Here is an 11,694-nt window from a genome sequence, read left to right as displayed (position 1 = left end):
GACAAGATCCTGAGGCCCATTTCTTTTAATGCACTGTACATCTGTGACCAGATGCATATCTGAATTCCCAGTCATGTGAAATCCATAGATCAGGGCCTAGTGAAAACATTTCACCTGACTGAGTTGCTCATGAACTGTAACTCAGTTAAAAAAAAATAAAATGAAATTGAAATTTTTGCTTTAAAAAAAACAAAAAAACCTTGTTCAGTATGCAGATATTACTTCAAAAGATAGTAATGATGTCAATTCTGGTGTATGAACTAAATCTTTACTACATTAAAAGTGAAAGCTTTATTATACATAATTGAAATCAGACAGTAAATCAGAACAAACAAAAAGTACAGGTCATTTACAATTAAGATGGGAATGAGAAGTTAAAATATTTCATAGGATTAGAAGTAGTTACTTATGTTTGTGAACTGTCCCATAATAGCGTTACACTTTGGCTAGTAGAAAGGGGTCAGAAGCAAATTTTCCAACTAACCTGTTCTTTACGATACAATACTTTTGTGCTCAACTCAGAAGTAATGCATGTTCATTTGCAGGTGGTTCTCCAAAAGCAAGCGAATAATGAAGATTACAACGCATGTATTTTACATCGCGCAAGAAATGCCTCGTGTAGAGTTACGTGGCCACGTCGCATAGAAATGTGTAGTTTAGGTTGGGAAATGCATGTCTGGCAACTAAAATGGCAAGGGATATATACACAAACACACAAAACCTTTCCCTCAGCCATCACATGCGGAAACGGTCAGAAAAATTTGGGGACTGGGGCACAGTGAGTGTGACGTCGCTCTTCTTCAGCTCCAGCTGTTTGTAGCGTCTGATGGGCTGGGCTTTGTGGACCTGAGGGACAGAGAGGGGACATTAAGACGCAGTTCAAACACCCATGCACCTGTTTACACCAAGGTCCAAGCAGGGCTTCTGTTCCAACAATTCAACATTAACACCTAATTCAACTAAAATCAAAGGGCCTAAAGGGCAAGTAATTAGTAGTATCAGGTGTGTTGGTGGTGGAGCAGACACGTCTTAATTAGGGTAAACATTTAGTAACAGAAATATTTCATGAAGAAGTTCAGGTAGTCCCTCCTAGATTATACCCAAGGAATAATACCCAGTAGTGTGTGTGCTGGAACAAAAGCCAGCACCTCATGTAGAGAAAATGGTTCATAATGGTCTATGGACACTAAGTGCTACCACACTGCAACAATTTTCCCCTTCTGTTTGGATTCACATTAGCCATTATATTGTAAGTTGGACTAGTAACATCACATCCCCGAACTGACAAGGTAAAAATCTGTCATTCTGCCCCTGAACAAGGCAGTTAACCCACTGTTCCTAGGCCGTCATTGAAAATAAGAATGTTCTTAACGGACTTGCCTAATTAAATTAAAAGGTTTAAGGTCTAAGGTTTGCGTAGTTACCTGCTCTTGGCGTAGCCTGGCCATTTTCTCCTTCTCGCACTCCTCCAGCTCCATCCGCTGCGCCTCCTCCACGCGAGCCCTCAGCGCCTCCTTTTCACTCACCGCCCGCTCAAACTCCAGCCGCTCCTTGGCACGGCGCTCTGTGGATAGCTGGAAGACCTCTGGAACTACGGAATTATTAATGTCTTCTAAAAAAGTGCCAAGGAAAAGGGGTTGGAAGAGAAGGAAGAGGGTGGGGGTGAAGAGGGTTTGGGTGGTGAGGTGTTTAAAGGTGGGAGCAAAATTGGAAAGTAAAATGTGGGAAGCAAAAAGGGTTAGGGGTGCAGAAGCCAAGCTCAGTGTTTCCCAAACAAAGCCCATGTAAAGGAGTAGGCAACCTGATCCAGAAATTAGAGAGTTAAGAAAAACAAGACAGTCAGTCGTAGTGGGGGAATAAATATGCTCCAGTTCAACTGATACATCCTTCCCCTGGAGATGGGTAATGATCCAACAGTACTGCTGTGTGACAAAATGTTGGAATCCCTTATATAAAAATGGTGGAAACATTTCAGGAGTTGAATAAAGAAGTCTAACAGGTTCAGGGTTGTCCATGGCCACCAGTGCAGAAAGCAGAGGTAAGCGAGGCAGTTGTGGTCATACGTACCCAGGACTGAGCGGTTCTCTTTCTTGGGCATGAACGGCTCTTTGTGAATTGCCGTGTTTGGTCGAGCTTTGAAGGTGGCTGCCTCCGCCTGGTGCTTCTGTTCCTCCTTCATCTGAGAACAAAACGGAGGAAATACTGTATGGGGCAGGGAATATGATTGTACCATTTGTTGTAAACATGCATGAAGACTGACACTCTGGTGCCAGAATCAAACAATTAGTTATTCCTTGTACTGTATATGGTCAAAGTATGAAAGCAACAGCATGACATTGGACAGAAGGGCATGAATTGAATAAAGGTTTCTTACCATCTGCTCCCAGCGGTCATTCTTGGCGGCTCCCCGCTCGTCAAGGAGGAGCTTGAAGGGCTCAGGCTTTGTGGGCTCAGCCACCTTCTTCTCTGGCAGGACTACTGCATGGAAGTCTGGCAGTGGCTGGGCCTTGAACGTTGGCACCTGAGGGGTTAAGAACATTAAATAATTAACAGACAACTATTTAGGCTATATTGTCAGACCAACACCTAGTTCTACAGCAAAAGGCTATCATTCTTTATCCCCCCCAAAAATGTTGATTCATAAGTCTTACAAAGCATCCAAAAATAAAACCTCTCGCCGCCATCGAATGACAGGCAACTGCATCTGTAATGCCATTAGTGGCATCATTCATCAGGTCTACCCATATTGATAGAATGTAAGGCAAATGATACGAGGAGAAAACTATTTTAAGGCAGTTAATGGGGCTACCTCTTCATGCCTCAGCTCCTCCAGCCTCTTCTCTTTCAGCACCTGCCTCTCACGCTCCCGCTCTTCAAAGGAGAAGGGGCACACCTCCACCTGGGTCTTGTCCTGGAGCTTAGGCAGAAAGGGCAGGCCAAAGTGGGGCACAGCGTGGGCCTTGAGCGGGGCTGGGGGTTTCACCTCCTCCACTTTTCTGTCCATGCGCATCCTCTTCAGGGCCCATGCAGGGGACTCTGGAACAGTGGGACACTGCACCTTCTTTTCAGGGACACCCTGTGAACCAAAAGGTATTGGTAGACCATTAACAGAGCCATCACACCATAGAGTCAGTGTTATACCAGTGCTAGAATGCTTTGAATAGAAGGTATGGTGGTAAAAAAAATCTGAAAGCCGCATACTACTAGCCTGGGTGCCCATCTTCGGTTATCTTTTGCTTATGGAGCAGACGTGAAAAACTGTATAACCAATCCGATGTAAAAATTCATGACAATCCAGTAAAAACAAGTTGGTCGTGTAGCACTCACCACCACCTCCTCCAGGATCCTAACAGGCAGCGGTCGGGAGTGGAAGGTGTGCTGCTCCTCAGGCTCATCTGGCTTCTTGCTGGCTTGCCGCTCCGCAAGTCTCCTGTCCATATGCATATGGAATACCTCTGGGTGTGTGGACTCCTTCACAGTGGGCTTCTTGGGGTTCAGTGCCCCCTCCAGGATCTTCCTGTTTAGCTCCAGGGCCTTGAACTTAAAACTGGAATATACAGGACAGGGGTGGATTAATTTATTGAATGTGTTCATTGCAAATAGCAATAGAATAAGTAGAGACAATTCCCTAGTCGAACAATCATATCGGTTCTACACAATGTATTACTATCTGAAAGTTCTGTCCTTCTGAACAGGCCTCAAGGCTGAAGGTTGTTGGACTATGGATGAGCTGGAGCAACAGTAAACATTTTGGCTTTGTTCAAGTCTCATTGGGAGTACACAGGTAAAAGTAACCCAGTCTAATAACTACTATGCAGAGGGTAGAAGGCTAGATCGTGAAGAAGCCATAAGTGTGGATTTACTGTTGGAGTTTCTGGAGCTCCTCGGCCTCCAGCTCAGCGCTACTCTTGACCACCGTGGGACGGCTCCTCTGTCGGGTCATCAGCTGAGGGGTGTGAGGGTGGGTGATCTTAAGCTGCTCACTCTTCACAGGTGACGGGCCTGAAGGAATGATATGGTAATTTGCTGCCACCCCCCTCCAACGTCACACTTCCCATGAATCCCAGCCATGCATACAGTGAGCACATCCCAGGGTATGCTATGTGACTGCCAGCCATCATCTGTAATGTACAACAGAGCCAAAGCTAACATACGCACCCCTCTCCTGGCTCTGTCGACTACGAAGGTGGTAGCGGGTCGGAGTCCGTTTCTGGAAGAGCTCGATCTGTTGGGCCATGGGCATGAAAGGGACAGGGTCCGCCACCTTCCTCTTGCTGCCAGTGGACAGGTTGAAGGGCTTGGGAACAGTGGCACCCTTTGGCACCTTGGTCTGAGAAGGAAATAATTCAGGAGCTTAATTAAAAGAAAAACAAAGAATGTCTGGTGAATTGACAATGTAGGTAAGTGGAAAATCATTTGTGTGAACTATCCTTTTAACTGCCATAGCAGGGATGTGGCCAAACAGAAAGCTAGCAACTTACGGGGGAGGACGGGTGCTTGCGGAGCTGAGCAGTGAAGTCCACCTCCCTGTGGGTTGATGCAGTGCCCGCCTTGACGCGTCCATCTGTGCTGAAGTTAAACTCTTTGGGTACGGTGGTGGCCAGAGCCAGCTTCTTAGGGAGCTGACCTGAGTGACAAGATGAAATCCCTCTTAAGCCATGATGACTTGCAACGCTACACTCGTAGGAAGATAGGAGGGGGTACTTACTGCCTGCCAAGGCAGCCCTGTAGCTGGCCTCGTTCCTCTTCAGCTTATCAGCCACCTCCTTCTGAAGAGTCTTGATGTGCACCATCTCCTGCTGCTCAGAGCTCTTATGCCTGGGTGAAGACACAATCTAAGGATATTAACCTTCAAAGGCAGTGTTCTACAATCCTGGTCCTAGAGAACCACTGGTTGTGGGGCTTTTGTCCTAGCCATGTGCAAACACTTGGTTAGTTGCATAAGGTGTTACTGCTAGGGCTATAACACTGTTAGATGTGTCTAGGGAAATGTAAAAACTCAAATTCCTTAACGTAGCCATGAACGAAAGGACTGACAGGCTTGTCGGCACCAATCAGGTCATGATGCCTCCTTGACCAATTGCCGAATCCATTAGTGATTGAATCCCTTACTGTGTGGTGCTCGCGGCTGCTGCAGCAGGCCGGGCCTGGTTGGCTGCTCTGAGGTTGAGTTGCACACTACCACTGCGTCTGGGGGGTAGTGATAAGCTCCTGGGAAACAGACAAACCAAGACAGTCTGGTTACTTTTCTCCACAAGACAATTGGTCAAGGTTAATTATTAAACATCAGTCCTTACACTAAAAGCGTATGCCATGCAACGGTGACAAAAATATATACGCATGTGAAATAGTAACGCATTGGCACAGTCACTATTGACCAACAGCCAATGTTTGTTTATAATTCCAATCCCAAAAATGTAGATTTTGACCATGCTAAAATAGCCCCCTCTAAACATTTTCACCATGGTGGGAAGGGGGAAGACCCTCCAGTTGTTTACCTTCGACGTGGGCGAAAGGTTCTTACAGCAGTTGGGTTTGAGCTGTAAACAGTTAAACTGATGACTACCATGATTACGTCCAGGGCTGGATTTAATCATCCCAGGCACAAAGCTGCTCATGATAACAATAGACAGGTGGCAGGATAGTGCAAATGTTTACAGACCTCCTCAGCTTCTTAGCAGGTGGTGTGGCTTCAGGGGCTGTGTGCAGTCCTTCCTCATTGCTGGCTGCATCTTTGCGTTTTGACACCCTTCAGTGAAGAAACAGGATTGCCACTTGGAAGCATACAGTTGGTTGGTCTAATGCTGACTAGTTAGGTCAAATACAACTGGAACTTCATTTACTCCTGGACTGGTCTACAGCTAAACAGGCAGAAACTTGTTTTGGAACAGAGACAATACTTTAGAGTAAACCTTTTTAATCCTTGTGATCTTTCCTTTTAACCTTCACAATAAACAAAATATTATGAACACCCATGAATGTAGCAGGACGAAAGCTGCAATAAATGATCTGTGGGTTTGTGAAACGCAACTTGACCAATGTAGAGCCTCACAGAACTCTCAAACAAGATGTTAGCCGAGTGTTCTAGAAACAAAATACCTGCGTGGTCGGGCAGACGGTCCCTTCTTTGGCGGGGCAGCTACCGGTGCTGGCCTATTTCCCCAGGATGTGACAATGTTGGAGGACGTGCTCGGGGCATCTGGTCTGGTGGGTACTGAGGATGTGCTTGGGGCTTCTATTGTGGAAACATGAATAATTAGCACATTACACAATGGTCAGTCAAACTTGTGTGATTTATCTAGGCCAGATAGTCACAACTGTCTAAAGTACCAACCCGAGTCGGAGTTCTCTTTCACCCTGGGAGATACAATCGCCCTGGGCAAGTGTGCTTTGGGGGTCGCACCAAATGGTATGTTGTTTCTGTTTGGGGTGGCAAGATGGCCAAACAGTCTCTCATCCTGGCCAGCACATTGGTCTGCAGAGCATCAAACGATTCAGGAATACATTGTGGGAATTCAAGAACTTGGCAAGTTAGCTGCCACTTCAAAAGCATGTAGTCAGGCCCCCATTGGAGCATGCTGACAAACATTGAAATACATGCATTCATCCTAAGAAGCACTATTCTTACTAGCCTGGAGACCTGAAGTTGAATTGCATTTAGTCAGCTAAAGTTACCTGTCAAGACCTCTAAAAGCCAGTATGTTGGATAAAATGGTTTTAACTTAATTGACCAAAGTCCTTGCAGTTGGTCCTTCTGCAGGTAGGATTGTGAGACCATATTTCCACCAGAAAGTGTAATTACATAAACTTTTCAAAGCCTGGCAGGGCATTAAGACTTCTATCACCTGAAGCATGTGCAGGAACTCTACACCTATGAATGAGTCTCCTGCATGCATTTTCATCTTGTGCACATGCTTCAAGTGCGTTCAGATTTCTGGCACTTGAAAAGTTGATGTAATTATATTTTCCTGTAGATGGATATTGTCTCATTCCTACCTGCAAAAGGACCAAACACACGGAAAACTGGTAAAGTTATAATATAACTTCATAAAACATTGACTTGAAGTCGTTAGTTTGGATCAGGAACGTTTCTTCTATCATTTATGCCCTTACGTGAGCCTCACACAGAATTCAATGACATTCAAAATATTGTTCACAAGCACGCAAACATAGTTAGCAACCCATCTTACCAAACCAAATATCTGCGTTGTCCTCCGTATCCAATGCTTGGAAATCAATGACATGTGACGGTGCATCGAATTCGTAGTGACTAGCGGATTCACCCTGCGCCATCTCAGCATCCATCGCCGCAACTATTGTCTCCCCCTAAACAAGCAGATTAGATACATGATGAGTTGTTGAAATGGGGCTAGCAGAGTTAGTTAGCTAAGGTTATTCATTCACAACACATTTAACTGCGTAGCAACAAAATATGCGTTATTACAGCAAACACGCGAGAGCTATATAAAATCCAAATTAATACCAGAAATTGTGTATTGAAGTTAACTACGCAACAAGTTCGTGAAAAAACAAGCAACGTTAGGTAGCATTAGTCGACCAGGTAACGTTAGCTAACTATTGTAAGTTTACTGTTGATCAAAATTCTCTGGGTAAATTATATACAGAAGAGATGTCCATTAAAATACAAAATACTATAATGTACCTCTTAAACACAACCAACACGTAATAGAAATCGCGTGAGCCGTCAGCTGAACTGCAGTGTTGCGAGCGCAAAATAACAAAGGAGGTTTGGCGAAACCGTTTAAAGTTTCTCGCCATTTGAACCAGCCAATCAACAGCCTCGTCCAGATCAATCGGTTTTCCATTGGCTCCCGATTGTCTACGTTACGGAATACTCAAGTTACATTTCCTGTCACGTGAGGAGTTTCTGTAACTTTTTAAAATTTATTTTACCTTTATTTAACTAGGAAAGTCAGTTAATTAAGAACAAATTCTTATTTTCAATGACGGCCTAGGAACGGTGGGTAAACTGCCTTGTTCAAGGGCAGAACGACAGATGTTTACCTTGTCAGCTCGGGGATTCGATCTTGCAAACTTTCGGTTGCCACTAGGCTACCTGCCACCCCAAACTTTAAAACCAACGATCTCTGCCCACATTCTGTTATTTTTCATTTAGTTATATTTTGCTCATTTAGTAGACGCTCTTATCCAGAGAGTGACCAGAGTTGGGGAATAACCTCTACATCTGATTTAAAAAAATACTGTAATGTTAGCACAAATATTGTAATCAGATTACAGATACTTTTGAAAAAGTAGATTATTACTTATTGGATAACTTTTAAATTCAGAAAGGATGTTTGTAAAAAAGAAGAAAAACATTATGACACCTTTGTGTTTTACATTTACATTTACATTTAAGTCATTTAGCAGATGCTCTTATCCAGAGCGACTTACAAATTGGTGCATTCACCTTATGATATCCAGTGGAACAACCACTTTACAATAGTGCATCTAAATCTTTTAAGGGGGGGGGGTAGAAGGATTACTTTATCCTATTCCTTAAAGAGGTGGTGTTTCAGGTGTCTATGACATTCAATTCAGCACTGAAAATAGGCTCAAGTAAATATGTTCCACCTGAGCATGTCTGACCACAAGTCAGAGACCACTATGATCACACACCAAATGCATTTGATGGATTATTTTTGTCTTTTTCTAATTCCTCATGGGAAATGTAATCCTAATGTAACTGAAAATAATAGGATTATGTTACTGAGTTTTGATAAACCAAAAATTACATTACTGTTGACAATTTTGGACAGGTAACTATAAGGGATTACACTTAGAAAGTAACCTACCCAAACCTGAGAGCGATTTACAGTCAACTAATGTAGGCATCACAACCACATATCACAGTCATTGCCCTAAAAAAGCAGCTATCAGCAAAAATGTACAGTAACTATAGAAAGTTTTCACATTTTGGGTTACAGCCTGAATTTAAAATGGATTACATTTTGATTTTTCTTTTGTCACTTGCCTACACACAATAACCTATAATGTCAAAGTGGAATTATTATTATTTTATTTTTTTTACTAATTAATTAAAGATTCACTATGTAGAAATCCCTCTGCCATTTCCTGATTGCTAAAATTAGTATAGGTTGCCTAATTTCAGTTTATGTGACAAAACAAGCAAGTATAGTGTAGAGAATCACTGTCTAAACCCCTGTGAAATATCTTTTCCATAACCAAAAATATTGTATTTTCAAACTGTTTGAAGCTAGTGTACAAAACTCGAAAGTAAAAGATGCAAAAATGAAACTTAAAACAGGCAAGCATAGAAATTGTGCGCATAGAACAAATCTACCATTCCTTAGACTTGCTTTCAATGAGAATGACATATCTATAAATCACATTTCTATGTGAATTTTGTCAGGTCTCCCAAAAAGTTACATATTGGAGGTTTAAAAATGAGTATTCAACCCCTTTGTTATTGCAAGCCTAATTAAGTTCTGGAGTAAAAATGTGATTGACAAGTCAGATAATAAGCATGCCCACATTCTCATCGACGGGGCTGCAGTGGAGCAGGTTGAGAGCTTCAAGTTCCTTGGTGTCCACATCACCAACAAACTAACATGGTCCAAGCACACCAAGACAGTCGTGAAGCGGGCACAACAAAACCTATTCCCCCTCAGGAGACTGGAAATATTTGGCATGGGTCCTCAGATCCTCAAAAGGTTCTACTGCTGCACCATCGAGAGCATCCTGACTGGTTGCATCACTGCCTGGTATGGCAACTGCTCAGCCTCCGACTGCAAGGCCCTACAGAGGGTAGTGCGAACTGCCCAGTACATCACTGGGGCCAAGCTTCCTGCCATCCAAGACCTCTATACCAGGAGGTGTCAGAGGAAGGCCCTAAAAATTGTCAAAGACTCCAACCACCCTAGTCACAGCCTGTTCTCTCTGCTACCGCATGGCAAGTGATACCGGAGCGCCGAGTCTAGGTCCAAGAGGCTTCTAAACAGCTTCTACCCACAAGCCATAAGACTCCTGAACATCTAGTCAAATGGCTACCCAGACTAGTTGCATTGCCCCCCCCCCCCCCACACCACTGCCATTCTCTGTTGTCATCTATGCATAGTCACTTTAATAACTCTACCTACATGTACATACTACCTCAACTAACCGGTACCCTCACACATTTACTCTGTACCGGCACCACCCTGTATATATTGTTATTTTTTACTGATGCTCTTTAATTAGTTGTTACTTTTATCTCATTCTTATCCATATTTTGTGAAACTGCACTGTTGGTTAGGGGCTTGTAAGTAAGCATTTCACTGTAAGGTCAACACCTGTTGTATTCGGCGCATGTGACTAATAACATTTGATTTGATTTGACTAACTCTGTGTGCAATAATAGTGTTCAACATGGTTTTTGAATGACTACCTTATCTTTGTACCCCACACATACAATGATCTGTAAGGTCCCCCAGTCGAGCACTGTATTTCAAACACAGATTTAACCACAAAGACCAGGGAGGTTTTCCAATGCCTCGCAAAGGGCACCTATTGGTAGATGGGTCAAATAAAAAAAAATCTAACATTGAATATTCCTTTAAGCATGGTGAAGTTAATAATTACACTTTGAATGGTGTATCAATTCACACAGTCATTACAAAGATACAGGCGTCCTTACTAACTCAGTTGCCGGAGAGGAAGGAAACCGCTCAGGGATTTCTCCATGAGGCCAATGGTGACTTTAAAACAGTTACAGAGTTTAATGGCTGTGATATAAGAAAACTGAGGATGGATCAACCACATTGTAGTTACTCAACAATACTAACCTAATTGACAGATTGAAAAGAAGGAAGCCTGTACAGAATACAAATATTCCAAAACAGACACTAAACTAATACTGCAAAAGAAATGCGGCAAAGCAATTCACTTTTTGTTCTGAACACAAAGTGGAATGTTTGAGGCAAATCCAATAAAACTCATTACTGAGTACCTCTCCATATTTTCAAGCATTGTGGTGGCTTCATCATGTCATGGTTATGCTTGTAATTGTTAAGGACTGGGGAGTTTTTCAGGATAAAAAATAAACGGAATGGAGCTACGCAAAGGCTAAATCCTAGAGGAAAATGCACTTTTCAGCAGGACAATAACATACAACACAAGGCCAAATCTACACTGGAGTTGCTTACCAAGAAGACAGTAAATGTTCCTGAGTGGCTGAGTTACAGTTTTGACTTAAATCTACTTGAAAATCTATGTCAAGACCTGAAAATGGTGGTCTAACAATGATCAACAACCAATTTGACAGTGCTTGAAGAATTAAAAAAAATAATAACAGGCAAGTGTTTCCCAATCAAGGTGTGGAAAGCTCTTAGAGACTGACCCCAGAAAAGACTCACGGCTGTAATCGCTGCCAAAGTATTGACTCAGGGGTGTGAATACTTATGTAAGTATGATATTCATATTTCTGTATTTCATTTTCAATAAATTAGCAACGATTTCTAAAAACACGTCTTCATTTTGTTATTATTCAATCCAGGATTCAATCAACTGCAGATAATACATGTGCATTTGCACAGAAGCATGCCCTGTATGCCTAATATTCATGAAGTGGGAAACAAGTATCTATTTTTGCAAGTTAGGCCTACTTATTTAGGCCGATATAACAAATTATATGGATACAAAGGCAAAATAGACTTGGGTCTTTAATAAACACTC

General features: G+C 42.7%; 1 protein-coding gene across 7 annotated transcripts; it reads right to left on the bottom strand.

The window, feature by feature from the left end:
• Positions 1–272: 272 nt before the first annotated feature.
• Positions 273–7,790, bottom strand: LOC100195150 (Targeting protein for Xklp2). 7 transcript variants are annotated; one of them, XM_014135140.2, is made up of 17 exons: positions 7,664–7,790; positions 7,191–7,326; positions 6,335–6,475; positions 6,100–6,235; positions 5,663–5,749; positions 5,499–5,540; positions 5,113–5,211; positions 4,709–4,818; positions 4,482–4,627; positions 4,159–4,330; positions 3,864–4,002; positions 3,328–3,547; positions 2,810–3,076; positions 2,375–2,521; positions 2,068–2,179; positions 1,425–1,612; positions 277–846 (listed from the first exon to the last, which is right to left on the bottom strand). In XM_014135140.2, exons 2-17 carry the CDS (start codon positions 7,303–7,305, stop codon positions 736–738), a joined length of 2,232 nt encoding a protein of 743 aa, XP_013990615.2. In that variant the 5' UTR covers positions 7,306–7,326; positions 7,664–7,790; the 3' UTR covers positions 277–735.
• Positions 7,791–11,694: the final 3,904 nt, after the last annotated feature.

The sequence above is a fragment of the Salmo salar genome, chromosome ssa13 (assembly GCF_905237065.1).
Source record: "Salmo salar chromosome ssa13, Ssal_v3.1, whole genome shotgun sequence".
In the NCBI taxonomy this organism is placed as follows: domain Eukaryota; kingdom Metazoa; phylum Chordata; class Actinopteri; order Salmoniformes; family Salmonidae; genus Salmo; species Salmo salar.
The sequence above is the reverse complement of the archived record's forward strand: the minus strand, read 5'-3'. Positions and strand labels throughout refer to the sequence as shown.

What these genes read in the sequence shown, in the direction of transcription:
- LOC100195150 (XM_014135140.2), bottom strand. Translation starts at nt 7,305, where the DNA reads ATGGATGCTGAGATGGCGCAGGGTGAATCCGCTAGTCACTACGAATTC. An exon ending in GAAAGAGAACTCCGACTCGG is followed by an intron (nt 6,236 to 6,334) that starts GTTGGTACTTTA and finishes TTTCCACAATAG; the next exon opens with AAGCCCCAAGCACATCCTCA. An exon ending in GCAAGCACCCGTCCTCCCCC is followed by an intron (nt 4,331 to 4,481) that starts GTAAGTTGCTAG and finishes TTTCCTTCTCAG; the next exon opens with ACCAAGGTGCCAAAGGGTGC.